At 45.2% G+C, this 25,563-nt stretch overlaps 1 protein-coding gene across 1 annotated transcript; it reads right to left on the minus strand.

The window, feature by feature from the left end:
• Positions 1 to 18,422: 18,422 nt before the first annotated feature.
• LOC145879995 (pepsin A-like) lies at positions 18,423 to 25,069 on the minus strand. The gene is made up of 9 exons (XM_082977353.1): positions 24,966 to 25,069; positions 24,686 to 24,827; positions 23,945 to 24,062; positions 23,470 to 23,588; positions 22,946 to 23,142; positions 22,708 to 22,824; positions 22,291 to 22,435; positions 19,114 to 19,212; positions 18,423 to 18,907 (listed from the first exon to the last, which is right to left on the minus strand). Exons 1-9 carry the CDS (start codon positions 25,022 to 25,024, stop codon positions 18,770 to 18,772), a joined length of 1,134 nt encoding a protein of 377 aa, XP_082833479.1. The 5' UTR covers positions 25,025 to 25,069; the 3' UTR covers positions 18,423 to 18,769.
• Positions 25,070 to 25,563: the final 494 nt, after the last annotated feature.

The raw sequence follows: 25,563 nt of genomic DNA on the forward strand, positions 1-25,563 counted from the left end.
CATGAAGTCCATTGATGAGAGTAAATTCTAGTAACCACTTCCCAGGAAGAAGGCTAATGTCTAAACATGTCAACTCCTGCTCCTACTTCCTTTTCAGCTATGTGTAAAATAACTGTTTTTACATGTAGTGACAAAGTGTCAATTGATATGCTAGCAATCATGATAATTTAGTATATGTGTAACACGTGTATCAGATGTAATGATCATGTTATGAACATGAAATATATTTTATCACTCAACAAAAGGGTTTACCAAGGGAAACTTCCAAAAGGACTAATTTGAGTCAGAAAGGAGTTGGAGCACTCCACAAAAAAAGGCAGAGAGGAATTTCTTTTTTGGATGAGTACAGGTGACTGACGTTTCAATGTCAAGCTGACGTCTTCCTCAGAGTGACCTGACAATTTCACTTAACTCCTATTTGTAGCCTACTGAGACACATCAATGTAAAAATAAGGTCAAAATCAAGGTAAATGGATAATAGTAGCACTAAATAATAATTAGACAAATCTGGTGTCTTGTTGTTGACCAATAGGTCATATATAAAAATCAATGATCTACCTTGGGGGTATTTGAGTGTCTGTGAAAAGGGAGGCACAAAGACCCCAAAAATCAAGGCAGCTACATTAGAAAAACCCAAACCTTGAATCATGTTGTTTTCATTTTTACATTGTTGTGTCTCAGTAGGCGACTATGCTATAAATAGAGTTAAATGCAATGGTCAGGTCACTCTGAGGACGATGTCAGCTTGACGTCGAAACATCAGTCACCTGTACTCATCCTGAACAACGGATTAAAGTGAGCAAATAATAAATGAATTTCTGCCTTTTTTTGTTGAGTTCTCCAAATTTTTTCTGCCTCAAATTAGTCCTTTAGGCAGTTTATCTTGGTAAGCCTTTTTGTTGGAATTTTGTCATTGTCAAACATCCCTTCTCCCTTTATGTGTTTGCTGTAGCGCGGACGCCTTCCTGATCTCTCATCTATACTTCATCCCTTTTTTAGAAGCTGTCATTTTCTTCTCTCACAAACATTTATCATGTGTGAATAATACTGCATGTAGTGGCTGTCTTTTGTCTGGAACAATAAAATATACCACTTTTACAGGCTTGTTTTTTATACAGTCTGCTATGTTCAATTTGACGGACACAGGCGGCTAAGTTATATTCGTTCTCTTTTTGTTGTTTATATCCACCATAGTATGTCATCTGATGTATCTATGAAATCCTGTCATGTTTAGTTAGGTCATACCACACATATAAAGACAGTAAACCCACAATAGGCTTATTAGCTGGTTTGTGTTCTCAAGAATAGACCTTGGATCATTTGTTTCATTTTAGCTTAAAAGTAAATCAGCGAGATTAAAAGATGAGGCTTTATTTACTGGTTACAGGGGCCCTCAGCCTGCAACAGCTCAGACTAAGTCTACCTGATCTATTCTGTAAATTGTCTTGATATTTCCAAAATTGCTTGGGGGGGCAAATAAAACCACCCCCAGCTGGGAACATGACATACACAATAAAAACAATTTCATATTTTAAAATTAATTAAAAAAACATGTTTGATTCTTTTTCTTTCACTTTGAAAATGTGGGGCAGGTTGTGTATATCTGTAGTAAAACAATCTAATGTAATCACTTAGATTTTATTTTAAGGCAGAAAAATGTGACAACTGCAAGAGGCCTGTAGACTTTCACTAGGCTCTGTACAACTGACTGGCTGGCTGACTGACCGACTGACTCACTGTGCATAGCCCTACAAGTACCTAGTATGACACACTGTTGTAGGATCATCATTGAAACATTAGGGGGTGTCAGGTTTAGATGAACACTACTACAGACCTCTGACTCACTTCACTTTAGTGGTCGTATGAGCTGATCCGCCCATTAAACACCACACACAACTATATACCATCTGTCTCTCGGGAGAAGATCACTCACTATAAGGATCCAGACAAGCAACAGTTATCCATGAAGCTGTAGTCAGAGAGACTGTGGATGATGGGTTGTCTCATGGTCACTGGGGGTCTCCTTGTAATTCTACTGTTCCATCCTCCAGCAGCTCAGAGTAAGTTTATCATCTATGTTTAGTAAGTTTACCATCTATGTTTAGTATGTTAACCATCTATGTTTAGTAAGTTTACCATCTATGTTTAGTAAGTTTACCATCTATGTTTAGTATGTTTACCATCTATGTTTAGTAAGTTTACCATCTATGTTTAGTAAGTTTACCATCTATGTTTAGTATGTTACCATCTATGTTTAGTATGTTAACCATCTATGTTTAGTAGGTTTACCATCTATGTTTAGTAGGTGTCGTGTCTCGTTTCCTGGCCTGTGGAGTTGAAATTAGCCCTTTTCAACATGGAGGACAAGTCCTCCCGTTATTTGGAACTCAGTTGACTTTTCGTCATCGAGGCTTTTATTCAAGAGTGGAAAAGGGGTTGGTTCATCCTTTCCAACCAATGTCTATTCACTTGGGCGTGGCTACTGACTTAGTTAAACTTTACATGGAAGGACAATTCTCTAATTTTAAAAGTTAACATCACATTACATCATTTCACAAATAATTTCATCTTTACCGATTCATTTTATACAATAATTAGATGCAAGCCTCATAACTGAGGTACTTGTATAAACAGAGTTTGGGGAATGTGGCTGTATTGTCTAGCATGAGGTCACAAACATGAAACAAAACAGACCGGGTCGTAGCTGGCATCTTCACGACCGTTTACACATTCTCCAAAATAGGAATATTGTTCAATTCTCAAATTCTGGGATGTAGTAGAATTTGGCGGGAGAGTCCCTTTGTTCTACTGTGACCTTATCTCATATGGCATGGTCAGGGAGACAAAAGTCTCTGCAAGGAATTTACAATGTGGTTGTGAAGTTGTAAAACTCCCCCCCCCCCCACACCTAACAGGAGAGGGCGATTGTTCACATTTCTGCTAGCAAATTCACTGAAGGGCTAGCGTCATGACATAGGTTTACCTTCTATGTTTAGTAAGTTTACCATCTATGTTTAGTAAGTTTAACATCTATGTTTAGTAGGTTTACCATCTATGTTTAGTAAGTTTACCATCTATGTCTAGTAAGTTTACCATCTATGTTTACTATGTACAGTTGAAGTCGGAAGTTTACATACACTTAGGTTAGAGCCATTAAAACTCGTTTTTCAACCACTCCACAAATTTCTTGTTAATATACTATAGTTTTGGCAAGTTGGTTAGGACATCTACTTTGTGCATGACACAAGTAATTTTTCCAACAATTGTTTACAGACATATTATTTCACTTATCACAATTCCAGTGGGTCAGAAGTTTACATACTCTAAGTTGACTGTGCCTTTAAACAGCTTGAGAAAATTCCAGAAAATTATGTCATGGTTTTAGAAGCTTCTGATAGGCTAATTGACATCATATGAGTCAATTGGAGGTGTTCCTGTGGGTGTATTTCAAGGCCTACCTTAAAACTCAGTGACTTTTTGCTTGACATCATGGGAAAATCAAAATACATCAGCCAAGACCTCAGAAAAAAATTGTAGACCCCCACAAGTCTGGTTCATCCTTGGGAGCAATTTCCAAATGCCTGAAGGTACCACGTTCATCTGTACAAACACGTTCTGTCTCCTAGAGATGAACATACTTTGGTGAGAAAAGTGCAAATCAATCTCAGAACAACAGCAAAGGACCTTGTGAAGATGCTGGAGGAAACAGGTACAAAAGTATCTATATCCACAGTAAAACGAGTCCTATATCGACATAACCCGAAAGGCCGCTCAGCAAGGAAGAAGCCACTGCTCCAAAACCGCCATAAAAAAGCCAGACTACGGTTTGCAACTGCACATGGGGACAAAAATCGTAATTTTTGGTGAAATGTCCTCGTCTGATGAAACAAAAATAGAACTGTTTGGCCATAATGACCATCGTTATGTTTGGAGGAAAAAGGGGGAGGCTTGCAAGCCGAAGAACACCATCCCAACCGTGAAGTACGGGGTGGCAGCATCATGTTGTAGGGGTGCTTTGCTGCAAGAGGGACTGGTGCACTTCACAAAATAGATGCATCATGAGGGAGGAAAATGATGTGGATATATTGAAGCAACATCTCAAGACATCAGTCAGGAAGTTAAAGCTTGGTCGCAAATGGGTCTTCCAAATGGACAATGACCCCAAGCATACTTCCAAAGTTGTGGCAAAATGGCTTAAGGACAACACAGTCAAGGTATTGGAGTGGCCATCACAAAGCCCTGGCCTCAATCCTATAGAAAATTTGTAGGCAAAACTGAAAAAGCGTGTGCGAGCAAGGAGGTCTACAAACCTTACACCAGCTCTGTCAGGAGGAATGGGCCAACATTCACCCAACTTATTGTGGGAAGCTTGTGGAAGGCTATCCGAAGCGTTTGACCCAAGTTAAACAATTTAAAGGCAATGCTCCCAAATACTAATTGAGTGTATGTAAACTTCTGACCCACTGGGAATATGATGAAAGAAATAAAAGCTGAAATAAATCATTCTCTCTACTATTATTCTGACATTTCACATTCTTAAAATAAAGTGGTGATCCTAACTGACCTAAGACAGGGAATTTTTACTAGGATTAAATGTCAGGAATTGTGAAAAACAGAGTTTAAATGTATATGGCTAAGGTGCATGTAAACTTCTGACTTCAACTGTATGTTTAGTAAGTTTACTATGAATGTTTTGTAAGTTTACCATCTATATTTAGTAAGTTCACCATCTATGTTTATACGAATATGTCAGCTGTACCAGAGCTGAGAAAATGTTACAATTAAGTTGATAAAAAAAAGTAGTTTTTTGAAAGTGATGTTAATACCAGCTTTATTCATTACATTTCTAATGATGTTAAATTATATTATAGTGTGTCGCTTAATTTTGCAATAATTATTCAAATTTTTTGTAATACTGACTTTGTTGATTTCAATTAGATTTGTTGACTTTGTTGAAGTCACATGCTTAAAATGTATTCTCTCAATTATCAGCATATGAATATGTTGTGTATATTTGCAGTTATTGGTACATTATGTTCCTGTCATACTGTCATTACTACAGTGGAGAGCCCAGATACAGATGTGGAGGCCGTGAGGTTCGAAGAGTTTTGTCTGAAAATCTCTGATGATTGGCAGTGTACAACCGCTGAACCAGAGCCCAGACAAACAGTTACCAACAAGGAGGCAGCTGAGAGCACACAACTGGCAATGTCTTCACCGTCAGATGACAAGGAAGGTGGGTCACTCTAGCTTTGAAACTTAGAACAAGATATCTTCGTCCTTAGAGCACAAGACCTCATACCAATAGTATAGATTACAGGTTATACACATTCAATCCATCACATCCTACTTTAATAACAGCTTTTAGTCATGTATCTTGCAAACTCCACTCTTCCCTCAGAGTCAGAAATGTCTGTCAATTCCTCATCAGTTGCAGCTGAGGTCATGGGTAAGCTATTTTAGACTATAGGCCTATGTTAATCAGTTCATCATGCTGAATTGTGATACAGTTGTGAGTCAACAATAACGTAATTTGTAGTTGCATCACAAATAGAGATTTATCAATGACCAATTTACTGTGCATCAAAGCTGGGACTGAGAAACTGAAAAACAGCTTCTATCTCAAGGCCATCAGACTGTTAAACAGCCATCACTAACATAGAGAGGCTGCTGCCAACATAAAGACTCAAATCTCTGGCCACTTCATTGGACTTAATAAAGGTATCACTAGTCACTTTAAATAACGTCACTTTAATAATGTTTACATATCCTACATTACACCACTCATATGTATATACTGTATTCTTGTCACGAATCCCACCGAAGGTGGCTCCCCTGCCTGCTCGGGCGGCGCTCGGCGGTCGTCGTCACCGGCCTACTAGCCGCCGCTGATCCCTTTTTCCTTTTCGTTTGGTATGTCTTATTGTTTGCACCTGTTCCTCATTTGGGTCTTTTGATTTTGGTTATTTAAGCCTGGTTAGCCCGCCCAGGTTTGTGCGGGATTATTTAGCATCAGGTTGTGTTTTGTATTTGGATGTGCTGGCGATCTACTGCTGTTATATTTTATGCATGCTGTGCACCTGTTCTGGGCACGTTGCATTTTTCCACGCCGGTTGTGTTGGCGTCGATCGTGTTGTGTTTTATTAAATAAACACTAAGTTCCTTACCTCTGCTCTCTGCACCTGACTCCTACCACCACTCCTAGCAACTACTGACAATTCTATACCATCTACTGCATCTTGCCTATGTCGCACGGCCATCGCTCATCCATATATTTACATGTACATATTCTTATTCATCCCTTTACATTTGTGTGTATAAGGTAGTCGTTGTGAATTTCTTAGATTACTTGTTAGATATTACTCCACTGTCGGATCTAGAAGCACAAGCATTTTACTACACTCACATTAATATCTGCTAACCATGTGACCAATAAAATTTGATTTGATTTGACTTTGTCAAGGCTTCCCACCAGTCAGTGGCGAACTGGGTCCGGTAGAGAGGGAAGTGTGTCGCTGCAAGACAAGGGTCACTCCCTAGCTTTAAGACATCACAAGTCATCTTCATCCATAAATCACAAGCTAATACAGGTTAGAGAAGTCCATCACATCCTACTTTAATATCTTTTATCAGATATAAACTCCATTCTTCAACCGGCTGTCAGTTCTTCATCACTTGCGAACTTCATGGGTAAGCTACCTATTTTAGTATATGTTAGTCAGTTCAACAAGCTGAATGTATAAACTCTTAGAAAAACGGGTTCCAAAAGGGTTCTTCGGCTGGTCCCATAGGAGAATCCTTTTGGTTTCCATGTAGAACCCTCTGCGGAAAAGGGTCCTATATGGAACCCAAAAGGGTTCTACCTGGAACATAAAAAGTTTCTTCAAAGGGTTCTCCTACAGGGACAGTTGATTGTAGACAGTACCTTTTCTTTTAAGAGTGTAGTTGTGATACTTTCCCACTCTTTATTCTCTCTCTCTTGCTCTCTCTTCTACCTCTCTGTTGTCTTTGTTTCTAATTTAAGTGTCATCTCTTAATAACCTGTTTGGGATAGGGGACAGTATTTTCACGTCCGGATGAAAAGTGTGCCCAAAGTAAGCTGCCTGCTACTCAGGCCCAGAAGCTAGGATATGCATATTATTAGTAGATTTGGATAGAAAACACTCTGACGTTTCTAAAACTGTTTGAATGATGTCTGTGAGTATAACAGAACTTATTTGGCAGGCGAAACCCCGAGGACAAACCATCCAGGATTTTTTTTTGAGGTCACTCTCTTTTCAATGGAATTTCAATGGGAATCTAGAATTCTAAGGCACTTGCTTGCAGTTCCTATCGCTTCTCCTTGATGTCAACAGTCTTTAGAAATTGGTTGATGTTTTTCTTTTGAGAAATGAAGAAGTAGCCCTGTTCAGAACGAGGGTCGAGTGAAGTGTACTGTTGTGGTTGAGGCGCGTGACCTGAAAGCACGCTCCACTTTGTTTTCCTCTGGTATTGAACACAGTTTATTCCATCTTAAATTTTATCGATTATATAGGTTAAAAAAATACCTAAAGTTGTATTAGGAAAGTTGTTTGAAATGTTTGGACAAAGATTACATGTAATTTATTAGATATTTTGTAGTCATGTTGCGCGAGTTGGAACCGGTGTTTTCTGTGCCAAATAAATGAACATTTGAGATATAACGACGGAATTAACCGAACAGAAGGACCATTTATGATGTTTATGGGACATATTGGAGTGCCAATAAAAGAAGATCTTCAAAGGTAAGGCATGAATTATATAGTTATTTATGAGTTTTGTGTCGCATCTGGCGGGATGAAATATGATTGTCTGTGCTTGTTTGATGGGGTGCTATCCTCAGATAATAGTATGATTTTTTTTCGCCGTGAAGCCTTTTTGAAATCTGACACAGCGGCTGGATTAACAAGAAGTTTATCTTTAATCCTATGTATAACACTTGTATCTTTCATCAATGTTTATGATGAGTATTTCTGTAATTTCATTTGGCTCTCTGCAATTTCACCGGATGTTATTTGAGACAATGCATTACTGAACATAATGCGTCAATTTAAACTGAGGTTTTTGGACATAAAGAGGGACTTTATTGAACAAAACGAACATTTATTGTGTAACATAGAGTCCTGGGAGTGCCAGCAGATTGTCACTGGTGTCGTAGGGATTGGACCAAAACGCAGCGGGAACGTGTAAACTCATCTTCTTATTTTATTAAATAAGGAAAACAAAAGAAACACGTATACAAAAACAACAAATGACACTAAACAGTCCCGTCAGGTGCACGAACACAAAACAGGAAATAACTACCCACAAATCCCATAGAAAAAACACCCCTCTTAAATAGGACCTTCAATTAGAAGCCACGAGGAGCAGCTGCTTCCAATTGAAGGTCAACCCAATAAACACCACATAGAAATAGACATACTAGAACTAACATAGAAATAGACTAACAAGAACATAGCCCAACAAACCCCGAAACACTCTAAACAAACACACCTCTTAAATAAGAACATAGCCCAACAAACCCCGAAACACTCTAAACAAACACCCCCTGCCACGCCGTGTCGTGACAGTACCACCCCCCCAAAGGTGCAGACCCCGGAAGCACCTCACACAAAAATAAACACAACAAAATAAACCCCAAAACAAAAAAGAATCCTAAATAAAAGGGAGGGAAGGGAGGGTGGCCACCATCACCGACGGTTCTTGTGCTACACCCCCCCTCCCCAACCTCCTACTATGGAGGTGGCTCAGGCTCCAGCCTTACTCCCCAACCTAACCTGTCCACCCCCGCTAAATGCTTATTATATTTTACCCCTCCCGAAGTCTCTGGGCTATGGCGCATCGCTGAAGACCTCGGGCTGATGCGCGTCGCTGGAGACCTCGGGCTGATGCGCGTCGCTGGAGACCTCGGGCTGATGCGCGTCACTGGAGACCTCGGGCTGATGCGTGTCGCTGGAGACCTCGGGCTGATGCACGTCGCTGGAGACCTCGGACTGGAGGGCAACTCTGGGAGCTCCGGACTGGAAGGCGACTCTGGGAGTTCTGGACTGGAGGGCGACTCTAGGAGCTCCGGACTGGAGGGCGACTCTGGGAGCTCCGGTTCCGGACTGTAGGGCGACTCTGGCTGAGCCGGTTCCGGACTTTGGGCCATCTCTGCTGGCTCCGGACTGTGGGCCGTCTCTGCTGGCTCCGGACTGTGGGCCGTCGCTGTCGGTTCCGGACTGTGGGCTGTCTCTGCTGGCTCCGGACTGTGGGCCGTCTCTGCTGGCTCCGGACTGTGGGCCGTCTCTGCTGGCTCCGGACTGTGGGCCGTCTCTGCTGGCTCCAGACTGTGGGCCGTCTCTGCTGGCTCCGGACTGTGGGCCGTCTCTGCTGGCTCCGGACTGTGGGCCATCTCTGCAGGCTCCGAACTGTGGGCCATCTCTAGACGGGGCACTGTCGCCGGAAGCTCTGGACGGGGCACTGTTGCCGGACACTCTGGACGGGGCACTGTTGCCAGACACTCTGGACGGGGCACTGTTTCTGGACACTCTGGACGGGGCACTGTTGCCGGACACTCTGGACGGGGCACTGTTGCCGGACACTCTGGACAGGGCACTGTTGCCGGACACTCTGAACAGGGTACTGTTGCCGGAAGCTCTGGACGGGGACTGCGCATTGAAGGCCTGATGCGTTGGGCTGGCTTAGGAGGCGCCAGACTAGGGACACGCACCACAGGGCTAGTGTGAGGAGCAGGAGCAGGACGAGCTGGACTGGGCTGACGCACTGGAGGCCTGGTGCGTGGGGCTGGTACTGGAGGTACCAGACTGGAGACACACCCCAAGGCTAGTGCGAGGAGCAGGAACTGGATACACCGGGCCATGAGTAGGCACTGGAGGTCTGGAGCGCACCGCCTGCACAACCCATCCTGACTGGATGGTAATAGTAGCCCTGCACGAGCGGAGTGCTGGCACAGGGCGAACTGGGCTGTGCAGAGGCCTGATGGCTGCCGTGCGTAGAGCAGGCGTAGGGTAACCTGGGCCTAGGTGGCGCACTGGTGGCCAGATGTGCTGCGCAGGCATCCTCCTTCCCGGCTGGATGCCCACTCTAGCACGACACTTGCGAGGGGCTGGGATCACTCGCACCGGACTGTGCGTGCGCATGGGCAAGATCGTGCGCACTTCCGCATACACCGGCGCTCTCCTCTCCCCACGCTCCCCATAATAAGCACAGGGAGTTGGCTTAGGGCCCACCCTTGGCCCAGCCAAACTACCCGTGTGCCCCCCCCCAAAAAAATGATTGGGGGTGCCTCTCAGGCTTCCTTGCCAGCCGTGTTCCCACATAGCGTCCCCGGTCCTCTTCAGCCTTCCTCCATGGTGACTCGCCAGTATCTCCTCTCTCCTGGCTGCCTCCACCTGTTCCCATATGAGGCGATCCCTTCCGGCCAGGATCTCTTCCCACGTGTAGGATCCCTTGCCGTCCAGGATGTCCTCCCATGTCCAGTCCTCTTTACAGCTCTGCTGCCGCTCCTTCCACCGCTGCTTGGTCCGTTGGTGGTGGGTAGTTCTGTCACGGGTGTCTTAGGGATTTGACCAAAATGCAGCGGGAACGTGTTAACTCATCTTCTTATTTTATTAAAGAAGGAAAACAAAAGAAACACGTATACACAAACAACAAACGACACTAAACAGAAATCCCGGGGGGGGGATGAAATCCCGGGGGGGACGGGGGACACACGACCCCCCCATCCTGGGAAAAATATGATTTGTCCCCCCCAATATATCACTGAAACATAACTATGTAATTTAAATAATATTAATAATACGCAATGAAAGCAATTGTGCTGATTATAGACACTTAATTGCACGTTTTTAAGTTTCAAAAGATTGCGACCCCCCCACCCTTTGCCTCACAATGGTTTGATCCACTGCCAGTTCCTTAGTTGGCAAGGTAACAGAGGGGTCGTGTCTACTGTCTGAAAGGCACTCAATGAACGTAACTGACGTGAGGTTAATCTAGTCAATCGCGCACACACACTAGCTGAATATGCAGAGCTAGCGCGCAAATATTAACTATTAAGCTAGCTAGTACCTATTCCATTTATGTGGCGTCGTCAAAGATGGAATCTTTGCTATCGTCAATTTATTCCAAGATCAGCATGCAGATGATGTAAGTTAGTGCTTCAAAGTCCCTGTGATTAGGTTAGCGATAAACTGAAGTCCAAACTGAACAGAACTACACTCTCTTCTACCATTGTCTTAAATTTATTTAATGGTCTCGTTGCAAAAGCTAAATTGTTGCAAGGGAACTTTTATTTATTTATTTTATTTCACCTTTATTTAACCATGGTAGCAAAGATTATAGCAAACACCACTGAAACTGAATTGGTGCTCGCTCGCTTTGCAAATTCAGCTATTGTTGGAAGCCAGCCAATATGAAACAAACTATTAAAATTACAAAAGGTTGCAGCATATGTTGTGTAAATGGTGAACTCATACAGCTGTCAACTCTTGTCATTTTAATCCGTTTCACATTTGCTAGCTAGCTTTTAGATCGAAGCCCAAATAGAATGATAGAAGATAAGATGATAGAAGCCCATCTCCTACTGTAAATAACCTACACACTGTGTGTGTGTGTAGCCAGCCAGCCAGCCAGGTAGAAAAATGGCAGAAAAATAAAAGACGGACATCAGAGTATTTTTCAGTACACCAAAACGCATAGTAAGAACCCTAGTAGCCTAATATCTCAAAGACTAGTTGATAAAATGTTTATAAGAAAGAAATGAAATTCTAATGGAAATGTTTCACAATTATGTCATTAGGCAGAGCAGGCAACAGATGGCACACAGACAGCAGAGTTGGGGACAGATATGCAGGGACAGACTGGCAGAGACAGGGAGTCTCAGGTAAGTTTGTTGAGTCTTTGTTTGGCAACATTATGAAAGGTTCTCAATTTTTTGGACTTGTAAAATAGGAACATAATTGGAAAATGCCATGGATACCCCCACTCTCAACTTAAACTGGTGACTGAACTAAGATTTGTTAAAGGCAATGGTATTGCTGTTGTGATTAGTTTTGTAGTTTTGGGTACCGGTAGTTAGGAGTACGGCAAACACCTTATTTCTTTGGCTCCTTAATATACATTTACCATATTACAATGTAGGCTATGTGTTACAGCACTACTTTTGGTGTCCCCCTCAGGAATTGCTCTTGAGAAAATGTCATGTAATTGTCCACTCCAAAGTTGATATCAGATTTTCGCCCCTGGGTGAGGCATTGCTGCTATCCCTGTTGTCCTCAGTATGCCCTTTCCCTATTGGATGTGCTCACTTAGTAAGTGCTGTAACTCAGTCAGAAGCTGTCTTACTTCATGGTGATGAGCAGAGTTTCGCTCAGAGGTGTTAAACTCTTTTTTTCCCCATAATGCCTTTGTTAATGTAGATAAAGGACCTGAGTCATGTTTGCTCTGGTTTCCCTGTTTCTGAACACACCAGCCTTGGTTTAGATGTGTGAGATCAATGGGAGGGTGTCGTTCAGAAAGAGGCTTTGGTTTGGTGTTCAGTTCACAGATTCTACTACTTCTTTCATGTCTGCCGGCCACCATCACCTGCCAAAAAGAGAACTCCTCAGTAGATGATTCAAGGCTTACACTGATTGAAGTGGATTAACAAGTGCCAACAACAAGGGATCATAGCTTTCACCTGGTCAATCTGTCATGAAAGGAGCAGGTGTTCTTAATGTTTCGTATACTCAGTGTATAGCTGTTTTATTAAATAAAGATGTGTACATATACAACTTGATGAACAGTGTGAATGCCTCTTTATCTGTTCAACTGTTCCTGGTGAACCCACCGCTATCACTCAGGTTTTTTTTTCTTTTTTTTTCTACTTTTGAGATGATGTGGAAACTTTTGACACCTACACACTAGGATCAGTTCCCCCCTGTTTATGCAATCTTATTCATTGTGATCTAAAAGGCAAAACTGCTCCTAGATCAGCACTCCTACTCTGAATTGTTGCATTATGAACTCAAAGGAAAGATTCCATGTATAAGTTCTGACCTATAGACGGGTTGGTTGTTTAGCAACAGAACCGACATGTGCACAACAATGGAGGAAAACAGCTGGGGACGGCTCAGGTTGTTGACATGTAAATTATATTTAGTCTCCAATGTTTATTAAAAACACTTCATGTGTTGCACTTTATTTTCCAAATACATTGTTACACTTATTGGTTAGCTAGCTAGAATTTTTTGGGGGGCCATATTAGCAAAGACGTGACATCAGTCAAGAACAAGCTAAAAGTAGCTGAAACAAGCCACTTACGATTCCCCACATGGCAGCTTCTTGTCATTGTTGCGAGCCATCTGACCACCAGAATCCTAACACACAGCCTTTTGCCCCTTTGAAGTGCGGCCATCGTTTTTGTGACGTTGTCAGCTAACCAGTCTGTAGCACAGGAGGCTGCTGAGGGAAGGACGACTCATAACGACTGGAACGGAGAAAATGGAATGGTTTCAAACACCTGGAAACCATGGAAACCATGTGTTTGATGTACTGTATTAGATACCATTCCCCTGATTCCGCTCCAGCCATTACCCCGAGTCCGTCCTCCCCAATGAAGGTGCCACCAACCTCCTGTGGTATATAGTGTGTCAGAAAAATGATAGAACAATTACAGATTGTTTCTTTATACAGATGCAAATGTTCCTAAAGAATGCTGTTTCAAGTATTACCCAAGAAAAATCCCCAGACATTCCGTCAGGGAATATGAAATGACCAGATCTGACTGCTCTAAGAGGGCAGTCATGTAAGTATGGTATTAAACACACACACACCACGATACACATACACCACACACACACACACACACAAGCACTACACAGGGATGTTTACTCGGATATTGTCTGCTCTCTTCCAGCTTGGTCACAAAAAAGAACTTCCGCTTCTGTGCCAATCCAGATGACCCTTCGATTGAGAAGATCATGAAGTCCATTGATGAGAGTAAATTCTAGTAACCACTTCCCAGGAAGAAGGCTAATGTCTAAACATGTCAACTCCTCAGGTCCTCCGAGAGAAAGACAGAAAGAGAGAAAGAGAGAATTAGAGAGAGCATATTTAAATTCACACAGGACACCGGATAAGACAAGAGAAATACTCCAGATGTAACAGACTGACCCTAGCCTCCCGACACATAAACTACTGCAGCATAAATACTGGAGGCTGAGACAGGAGGGATCAGAAGACACTGTGGCCCCATCCGATGATACCCCCGGACAGGGCCAAACAGGCAGGATATAACCCCACCCACTTTGCCAAAGCACAGCCCCCACACCACTAGAGGGATGTCTCCAACCACCAACTTACCGTCCTAAGACAAGGCCGAGTATAGCCCACAACTGTCACGTCCTGACCAGCAGATGGAGCTAGTGTTTTAGTTTTGGGGTCAGGACGTGGCATGTTTGTGTTGGTTAAATGTTGGGTGGATGATTGGGACTTCCAATTGAAGGCAGGTGTGTATAGTTGCCTTTGATTGGAAGTCCTATATAGGTGTGTGTGTTTGTCTTTGGGGTTGTGGGGAATTGTTCTGTGCTTAGCCGTGTGCCTAGTCAGACTGTTATTGTCGTGTTATTGTTTTCCTGTGGATGCCTTACTGGAGTCTATTAAAGTATGAGTATTCACAGTCTCGCTGCGCCTTGGTCCTCTTCTCTCCAGTACGACATTTTCAAGGATGAGTACAACTTATTTTATGACAGAATTCCCCACCAACAAAGGACCAAGCAGCGGAAGAAGGCTGGCGAGGTAAGGGAGACCGAGAGGCACCCCCAAGAATTTTTTAGGGGGGGGCACAAGGGCTGTTTGACGGGGCAAGAGCTGCCCGCCAGTCAACAGTCGCCAGAGCTGCCCGCCAGTCAACAGTCGTCACCAGAGCTGCCCGCCAGTCAACAGTCGTCACCAGAGCTGCCCGCCAGTCAACAGTCGTCACCAGAGCTGCCCGCCAGTCAACAGTCGTCACCAGAGCTGCCCGCCAGTCAACAGTCGTCACCAGAGCTGCCCGCCAGTCAACAGTCATCACCAGAGCTGCCCGCCAGTCAACAGTCGTCACCAGAGCTGCCCGCCAGTCAACAGTCGTCACCAGAGCTGCCCGCCAGTCAACAGTCGTCAGAGCTGCCCGCCAGTCAACAGTCGTCAGAGCTGCCCGCCAGTCAACAGTCGCCAGAGAGGTCAGACTGCGCTGAACTGCCGGAGTGGCCAGACTGCGCTGAACTGCCGGAGTGGCCAGACTGCGCTGAACTGCCGGAGTGGCCAGACTGCGCTGAACTGCCGGAGTGGCCAGACTGCCCTGAACTGCCGGAGTGGCCAGACTGCCCTGAACTGCCGGAGTGGCCAGACTGCCCTGAACTGCCGGAGTGGCCAGACTGCCCTGACCTGCCGGAGTGGCCAGACTGCCCTGACCTGCCGGAGTGTCCAGACTGCCCTGACCTGCCGGAGTGGCCAGACTGCCCTGACCTGCCGGAGTGGCCAGACTGCCCTGACCTGCCGGAGTGGCCAGACTGCCCTGACCTGCCGGAGTGGCCAGACTGCCCTGACCTGCCGGAGTGGCCAGACTGCCCTGACCTGCCGGAGTGGCCAGACTGCCCTGACCGTCCCGAGTGGCCCTCCTGTTCCCCGGCCCAGCCCGAGGGGCCCTCCTGTTTCCCGGCCCAGCCCGAGGGGCCCTCCTGTCCCCCGGCCCAGCCCGAGGGGCCCTCCTGTCCCCCGGGCCCTCCTGTCCCCCGGCCCAGCCCAAGGGGCCCTCCTGTCCCCCGGCCCAGCCCGAGGGGCCCTCCTGTCCCCCGGCCCAGCCCGAGGGGCCCTCCTGTCCCCCAGCCCGAGGGGGACAGGAGGGCTGGGGGACAGTAGAATAGAAAACAGTGTATACATAGCCTTTTTGTGGCTCAATTTAAATGTATTGTCTCAACAGAAGTTGATCTCCACCAAACCCAATAAGAACATTTGCATATAATGTATAATATTTTGAGTGTAAGGCATGACTGAAGCACGACTGAGCCTCTCTCTACATCTCCACAGCCTGAAACTCAGACCTGTCAGCCCAGAATGCTCTGGATCTGCTGTTGGGAAACTCACACAACAAAAAGTTGTGACCTTTCACGTGTCTGAGACTGGCGAGACCCTGGTGCAGGAGGTATATGTATTATTATGATACAACACCCCCCCCCCGGGCCTCACTGTTTAAATGTATGTGGCCAATATACCACGACTAAGGGCTGTTCTTAGACACGTCGCAAAGCTGAGTGCCTGGATACAGCCCTTAGCCGTGGTATATTGGCAATATAACACTCCCCCTGAGGTGCCTTATTCTTATTATGAACTGGTTACTAGTGTAATTAGAGCATTAAAAATACATGTTTGGTCGTACCCGTGGTATACGGTCTGATATACCACAGCTGTCAGCCAATTAGCCTTCAGGGCTCGAACCACCCAGTTTATAATATTATATATTTGGTGCAGTTTCTTTTTAGCAATTGATTTATCATGGGCTGAACCTTTACTTTATGTGAGGTTGTGTGGTGTTCACTGGGTTTGTTGTCTGTTCTGTTTGTTGGTGTTTGTTTGTGTGAAATCACCAAAATAAGGATCCATTCGGTCCAGGAGGGTTATGAGGCGGGGACCAATGAGAATGGAGAGATCACCCAGCTGGCCATCCAGGCCTAGAAGGGGGCAGAAGGCTTCAGTGTGTTGGAAAAGGTGGAACAAGCTACAGAGGAGATCCAGAGCATCGGACCTGAATACAGGTACAATCACATCAGTCAGGTGCAACACCATGGTCTGACCAGGGTTGTGTTCAGTAGGGCAATGGAGAACAAAAACCTCTGCTCTCATTGGACAAGTTCTGGTAGTACTCCCCTGTTTTCACTATGTTCCACTGTGTGTGTGTGTGTGTGTGTGTAGACGTTTTCACCATGTTTTTGCTGTCCCAAACAAATGTTCATGATCGGGGTGAACTCATGTAGTTTGAGTGGGTCAAGGACACACCGGTGATGGCTGTTCCGTTCTGCAGACCTCTGTCAGATGTCCTGATCATTTTCGGACATGTCAGAAATTTGGGTTGTGCAATTTGTAGTCTGAACAGTGCTACGACGCGATTGGGCAAGGGCTACTGCCAATAAGCACTCAGCATGTGAGGCAAAAACTATGATGGCGAAGAGGAAAGCAACAACAACCACATCAAGCACCGTGAGGACTGAGGGGACAGAAGACAGATCGGTGGAGCTGTGGAGAGAACACAGCTGCCTTTTCATTATTAAATGTTTTATATGACCTCTAGTTCACGCTGTAGATTAGAAAGTCCATATTATGCACGTCTGCCCAAACATTGGCTGGTCCATTTAGATAGTTCAAATAAACCCTACTTAATCTATAAAAAAAAACATTTTACAGAAAATTGATGATTTGCAGTATGGATCAGATGAGATGGTGGTCATTACCACTAAATACATTAATAGGGACATTTTAGGTGTGCTGCAGAATATTTTATCAATGTGTGCCATGGTTCCAAAAGGCCTGGGAACCACTGGGCTAGAGAAATGTTCCCCCATTTTTCTTACACCAGTCTTTTCCTTTTAAATTCATGAGGGAAGTGAACAGGTTGTCACACCCTGATCTGTTTCACCTTTCTTTGTGATTGTCTCCACCCACCTCCAGGTGTCTCCTGTTTTCCCTATTAGTTGTATTCATCCCTGTGTTTCCTGTCTCACTGTGCCAGTTCCTCTTGTTTTGCCAAGTCAACCAGCGGTTCTCCTAGCTCCTATTTTTCCCAGTCTCTGTTTTTTCCTAGCCCTCCTGGTTTTGACCCTTGCCTGTCCTGACACCAAATCTGCCTGCCTGACCACTGCCTGTTCTGACTTCGAGCCTGTCTATCCCCTTGTACTGTTTGGACTCTGACCTGTTCACTGAACCCCTGCCTGTCCTGGCCTCAAGTCTGCCTATCGCCTGGTACTGTTTGGACTCTGACCTGATTTATGAACTCTCGCCTGTCCCCAACCTGCCTTTTGCCTATCCCTTTTGGTATAATAAATATCAGAGCTCAACCATCTGCCTCCTGTGTCTGCATTTGGGTCTCGTCTTGTGCCATTAACAGGTGCACACTTGGAGCAGAAGGTTAGAGAAGGACAGACAAGACGAGACCCAAATGCAGAGTCATAGACCTGAACATGCTGGAGGCAGGTAGGCCCAGAGTCATAGACCTGAACATGGTTCAGGTCTATGACTCTCGGCCTACCTGCCTCCAGCATGTTCAGGTCAATATTCTATACTATTCTATTCTGTTCCTATCCTTTTTCTTACATTAAGAGGTTCCACAAGAGGATAGTTTCACTTCAGGGAGAAAGAGCTATTGACAATTGAACACACTTTATTTGCAAGGCTAAAATTGTATTTTATTTATTGGCAGCTGTGTACGTTGACAAAATTTCCCCAACCAAGTCAGTTTTAGTGATATAATCACCTATATAACATAACTGGAAGATTTAGACCTAGATTCAATCCAGACTTTGGAAGATCTGTGCTATAGTACAATTTAAATTTAAAGACAATGTTCCCGCTGTTCACAGAGACTGCAATCACGGTAAATGCTGCATCTGTCGGCTCAATCAGAAATTACTTTAACATTTCAATCCCACTGTAACGTGGTACTTTCATGATACAGAGGAAATCTAGCCATTAAGAATCTTTTGGTATCTCTGTAGATCTAGTGGATCTCTCAGTGGATATCTTACGCGGCCTGGGCCAGACCAACATTGTTGTTCTGCCTGTCAAAGATGGCATAGTACTGCCTGATGAAGACATCTCCAAGGATCCAGAGCTGCTGAGTTCCACCGTTACCAAAACCAGTCATGCAGCCGTTGGAGTTCTACAGAGAGAGAGAAATACAGAGATATAGAGAGAGAGGAGGAAAATCAGGCATATGTGGCCGTTTGCTCCTAGGATCTAAAAGAAAGGTCAAGTCTCAGATGTACAGGTGCTCTGATGAAGGAGCTTGCTACCGAAACACATCAGCATTAAAGATCAGATAGGTCAGATAAGTTGTATGTAACAACATGTGTTTCAGTCGACTACCTGGGAGGTGTAGGCAGAGGCAGAGATGGTGAAGGCGTTTCCGTTGAGGGTGAAGGTCACATCGGGCATGTTGGGGATGTTGTTGCAGTTCACGGCGGCCTAGGAGAGGAACAATAACATCATGTTATAGTTTATTCTGTGGTTAATCAGAGGAGAAAAAACAACAACAAGAGAAAAGGTTTATACCCTTTTCACACTCCAATGCCGTCCCAACCACAATGTGCTGTTTCAGATATTTACTCTTCCCATGTCACGTTCTGACCAGTATGAGGGTTATTTTGTTAGTGTAGGCTGGTCAGGACGTGGCAGAGGGTATTTGGTTTATGTGGTTCGGGGTGTGTGTATTATGTAGAGGGTAGTGGATTTATGTATTCCGGGGTTTTTTGGTCACTGCTCTGTTAGTCTATGTTCTTTCAAGTTAGTCTGTTTTCTATGTTTAGTTAATTGGGGTGTGGACTCTCAATTGAAGGCAGGTGTTGTCTAGTTGCCTTTGACTGAGAGTCCTATATATTAGGGTGTGTTTGTGTTTGTAATTTGTGGGAGGTTGTCACTTGAATTGCTGTTGTTTGCCTTTCAAGTCTGTATTCGTCGTCCATCGTTTTGTTTTGTTTGTATAAGTGTTTTCATTAAAAAGTGAATTATGAGCACTCAACCCGCTGCGCCTTGGTCTATTCCTGACGACCGTCGTAACAGAACCTCCCAACAAATCCGGACCAAGCAGCGAAGGAAGGAGCAACAGGTGGACTTAGTGGAGCAAAGGGAATTTGAGTTGGACCAACGGGAGAAATGGACATGGGAACAGATTATGGCCGGAGAGGGCCCATGGAAAAAATGGAGCGAAGACCGGGAACGCTACAGGGGAACACGACTGGCTATTAAGCCGGAGAGGCAGCCCCAAGATTTTTTTTTGGGGGGGCACACGGGTAGTTTGGCAGGGCCAGGATTGAGCCGCAAGCCAAATCCCCGTGCTTATTGGGGGCAGCCTAGTATTAGTCAGGTCCCGTGCGTTGGAGTGAGGTGCACGGCGTTGAGGCCTAGTATTCACAGGCCGGTGTGCGCAGTACCTGCGCCCCGCATTTGTCAGGGGAAAGCGGGCATCCAGCCAGGAAGGGTGGAGCCAGTACTGCGCTCGAGACCGCCAGTGCGCCTTCACAGTCCAATATATCCTGTTCCCGCTCCACGCACTAGCCCTAAGGTGTGTGTTTCAAAGCTGGCATATCCAGTACCAGCACCACACACTAGGCTTCCAGTGCGTCAGCCCAGTCCAGTACGTCCTGTTCCCGCTCCACGCACTAGCCCTAAGGTGTGTGTTTCCAGGCTGGCATATCCAGTACCAGCACCACGCACCAGGCTTCCAGTGCGTCAGCCCAGTCCAGTACGTCCTGTTCCCGCTCCACGCACTAGCCCTAAGGTGTGTGTTTCCAGGCTGGCATATCCAGTACCAGCACCACGCACCAGGCTTCCAGTGCGTCAGCCCAGTCCAGTACGTCCTGTTCCTGCTCCACACACTAGCCCTAAGGTGTGTGTTTCCAGTATGGTACCTCCATTACCAGCACCACGCACCAGGCCTCAGTGCGTCAGCCCAGTCCAGCACGTCCTGTCCATGTTCCTCGTACTAGCCATGTGGTGCGTGTCCTTAGTCTGGCACGTCCTAAGCCAGCCCCACGCACCAGGCCTTCTGGCAACAGTGCCTCGTCCAGAACTTCCGGCAACAGTGCCTTGTCCAGAGCTTCCGGCGACAGTGCCCCGGAGAGAGACGGCCCACTGTTCGGAACCAGGTGAGACGGCCCACTGTTCGGAACCAGGTGAGACAGCCCACTGTTCAGAGCCGAGTGAGTCTGGCTACAGTCCAGAACTTCCGGCAACAGTGCCTCGTCCAGAACTTCCGGCAACAGTGCCTCGTCCAGAACTTCCGGCAACAGTGCCTCGTCCAGAACTTCCGGCAACAGTGCCTCGTCCAGAGCTTCCGGCGACAGTGCCCCGGAGAGAGACGGCCCACTGTTCGGAACCAGGTGAGACGGCCCACTGTTCAGAGCCGAGTGAGTCTGGCTACAGTCCAGAACCAAGTGAGTCTGGCTACAGTCCAGAGCTCCTAGAGTCGTCCTACAGTCCAGAGCTCCTAGAGTCGTCCTACAGTCCAGAGCTCCTAGAGTCGTCCTACAGTCCAGAGCTCCTAGAGTCGTCCTACAGTCCAGAGCTCCTAGAGTCGTCCTACAGTCCAGAGCTCCTAGAGTCGTCCTACAGTCCAGAGCTCCTAGAGTCGCCCTACAGTCCAGAGCTCCTAGAGTCGCCCTACAGTCTGGGGTCGACAGAGAGGGACATCACTGTAGAGACAGTTTATGAGGGGAGTGAGCCAGGGGTGGAGTGGGGACTGCATCCGGCTCCTGAGCCACCTCCTGAGGGGGGAGTATTGGGGTTGGGGGGGGGGTGTTGCAGGAACACCGTCGGTGATGGTGGCCACCCTCCCTTCGCTCCCATGTACTTTTGGGGATTTATTAGTGTTTTGGGGGTTATTTGTTGTTGTTTTTTTTGTGTGTGAGGTGCATCCGGGGTCTGCACCTTTGGGGGGGGTAATGTCACGTTCTGAACAGTATGAGGGTTATTTTGTTAGTGTAGGCTGGTCAGGACGTGGCAGAGGGTATTTGGTTTATGTGGTTCGGGGTGTGTGTATTATGTAGAGGGTAGTGGATTTATGTATTCCGGGGTTTTTTGGTCACTGCTCTGTTAGTCTATGTTCTTTCAAGTTAGTCTGTTTTCTATGTTTAGTTAATTGGGGTGTGGACTCTCAATTGAAGGCAGGTGTTGTCTAGTTGCCTTTGATTGAGAGTCCTATATATTAGGGTGTGTTTGTGTTTGTAATTTGTGGGAGGTTGTCACTTGAATTGCTGTTGTTTGCCTTTCAAGTCTGTATTCGTCGTCCATCGTTTTGTTTTGTTTGTATAAGTGTTTTCATTAAAAAGTGAATTATGAGCACTCAACCCGCTGCGCCTTGGTCCATTCCTGACGACCGTCGTTACATCCCACTTGTTCGTTTTAGCACGGTCGTTCCAACAACTAACAAGCTTAGTACAGCTTGGTTTGGCTCGGCTTGGTTCTGCTCAATAGTGTGAAAAGCCTTATAGTTGGACATCAGTCAGTGTGTGTGTGTGTGTGTGTGCGTGTGCGCGCGTGACTCACGTCTCCATACTGGTCAGTGGTGGCTCCGACCCAGCTGTTCATGTTGCTGATGTCAGTGGTTGGCCCAACGATCAGGGAGGTGCCGGTATCTATGATAGCCTGACACCCACCATTGCAAGCCACTGTGTTGCCGTTGATGGTAACGCTGGAAGGACAAATACTAGTTGAGTTTAACTGTTCTTCCTCTCTTTGGTTGTTTGCATATTTCTTGCTTTTGGGTTTTTGTTGTTAGCAAATAAACTTCAACTTGCTAAGTGCACAGCAAGATTTAGTCATAGGCTCCAGACTTGAAGTAGGTTTGTTCATTTGATGTACTGCTCCAATGAATTCTGGGTGATTGCATGAAAGGATGATACATGAATATTGGTATGGATATGGACCAGGATATAGGCGCTCTGTGTGGACTAGTGTACCTACCTGTCCATGTTGATCTGCCAGTAGGTCTCAGAGGACAGGGGGATCCAGGTGATCTGTCCGGTGTAGTAGTTAGACTCAATGTTTCCGAAAGACACCACACTACCCTCTGCTGAGTTTCTATTGGAGGAGGAGAAAGGTCAACAAGGTTGTTCTTACATTGTTATTTATTAATATCACAACTAAGAGAAAAGGCCACCTCCCATCCAGGTATATTTGTACAGTGCAGTTACTATGTTACCCGCTCAGGTAGACAGAGAAGAGGTTCTGGGAAACGAGGCCCTGGGTCATCATGTTGTCAAAGACGGGTGTGGCCCCAGAGGCCGCCAGGTTGGGGAAAGCCAGGCCCAGGATACCGTCGGCAACCATGTTGGCCATGAAGGGAGCCTCAGTCTGACTGGCACCAAAGATCTGCTGAGTCACAGAGATACCTCCCACCTGGAAACACAGAACAGCAGGCATCAGTCACTGGGCACCATAGAAATATAATTACTTGAACAGGTTTTCCCATTCAATTGATTGGTGATGTGTGGACCGGCGGCCAGATTGAGTGTACCCAAAATAGTAATTATAATTCTTTGCTGACTATACTGGAGTCAGTTATTAATATACTTGTGTATTTTTTTAGCATGTGATGTTAATAAATGGGACTGCTAGGGGATGGTGGGTGCTGAGTGAAAGATTATTTGGGGGTTGTATTGTATGTAATGTACAGTATGTGATTGTATGTATTATAATAATGTGTAGCTAGCTACATTTACATACCGAAACAGTGTCGTATGCCAGCTGTCCAGTCATGCTGCCAGTTCCGTACTGAATAGAAACAGGCTGGTTGGCCCACGAGAAGGTGCTGGACTGTGCAGGGTTGAATTCGGCATGGTTCTCTATTCAAAACATGAACGTGTTCATTAAGTACATACCATGCCATTGCAAAATGTAACATTCATTTATTCATTGGTATTGAGCTACTCTCTACAATCCATGCTCTAAATGGGACAATATAAAAATACATTCATCCTATTCTATGGTTTTATTGTGTTGAGCGAATCCCGTTACGCTGTAAACCTTAAGGTGCTCACCTCAGCCCCTAACCTCAACCCACAACAAAGTCTCTCATTCTCTGGCTAGGTACTCAAACTGTTTTTTGCAAGTCTGTCACAAGAGACTACTCAGAAACAATTAGAAATATAGCTCTTCTCCAATTCCACCAGTATTCTTCATACCCCTACAGTATACTCACGGCAGGCCTGGCTGGAGCAGTAGACAGAGGGAACCCACAGGTTGGAGGAGCCAGTGTCAAAGATAACGTTGAAGGATTGGGGAGGGGTTCCAATGGAAATCACTCCGTAGTAGGACAACTGCAAGGAGACGATGAAACAGAGATGTACTGGAAGTCAGGGTCACACAAGTGAACATTTCAGAGTACTATGAAGAAACAGGTATTTGGTTAACTACGTAGCTAGTTACATGTCAAGACGCATGGCTATATGATCAACTCTAAGCTCATAATTAATTTGATCATGCCGGGGATTTTTTTTTTTTAAGAAAGACATGAACACAAACAGTAGAGCCAATGGGTTCAAACTATGCAGTCACAATATCCAACATGTAATGACATTTTTGAAACAATAATCATACAGCCAATAGACTAGGCTGGTCCCAGGTCTGTTTGCGTTGTCTACAGTGCATTAGGAAAGTATTCAGACCCCTTGATTTTTTCCACATTTTGTTACGTTAGTCTTATTCTAAAATGGATTCAATATTTTTTTTCCCTCATCAATCTACACACAATACCCCATAATGATAAAAAATATATAATCCATTTAAGAATAAGGCTGTAGCGTCACAAAATGTAGAAAAATACTTTCCGAATTCACTGTAGACAACTCCCATGTTCATTGGCAATATAGAAAAAACTGATCTGGGACCAGTCACCAGGCTAATGCAGTATATCACCATACTGCTTCTGTCTGTGCCTTACATCAGCGTCGTTGGTCATAGCCTCATCACCGGTCTGGTAGAACTTGGCCATAGGGTTGTAGGGGAACTTCAGCCTGGTCTCCTCCCATATACCCTTCTCCATCAGGGTCTCTCTGGCAGTCTTCCCCTTGATCAGAGAGATCCTGAAAACACACAATCGCAATCACCTTTATTCGCCAATTACATGTACCAGGAATTTGACCTGGTTAAATGGTGCTGACAACAATAAGCAGAATATGAAGGAAAAAAATACAAAAAACGAAGAAAAGAACAGGACTGACTTGGTATTACACTCGGAGAGGGCCACTAGGGCACACAGGACAACAGCCCACTTCATCATGGTTGCTTCTGGTTCTTCTTGGACACAGTGAGTGAAGTTAGAGTAGGAGAACCCAGGCCTTATATACAGTCATCCTGGACACCAGGACCCAATCCACAGCCAATCGACCATGTCATACAATGTCAAGCAATATGTGTGTCCCAAAATGGCACGCTATCCCCAATATAGTGCACTACTTTTGAATAAGGCCCATATGCCTCTGGTCAAAAGTAGTGCACTCTATAGGGGATAAAGTGCCATTTGAAACACAGATGATAACACAACTTCAGATAAGAAAAGTGCGATGTGGTTAGAAATACAAAATGCCTATGAAGCAAAAGTAGATATGCTTTGGAACAGTTTTAATTGAACAGTCTGTCATTATCTAATCTTGGGAAACAAAATATAGCTGGATGCTAGTCTGTGCCATGGTGGCGTCAGTTCAGATAAACCTAGGGTTTGGCAAAGTGGGGTAAGGAAACATTTTTGGGAAGTTGAAGCTCATGTACTGCATTTATACACAATTTTACAACTCTAAAATGCTATTTGGAGAACAGCAA

This window comes from Salmo salar, chromosome 07, assembly GCF_965601325.2.
Source record: "Salmo salar chromosome 07, fSalSal1, whole genome shotgun sequence".
Lineage (NCBI taxonomy): Eukaryota > Metazoa > Chordata > Actinopteri > Salmoniformes > Salmonidae > Salmo > Salmo salar.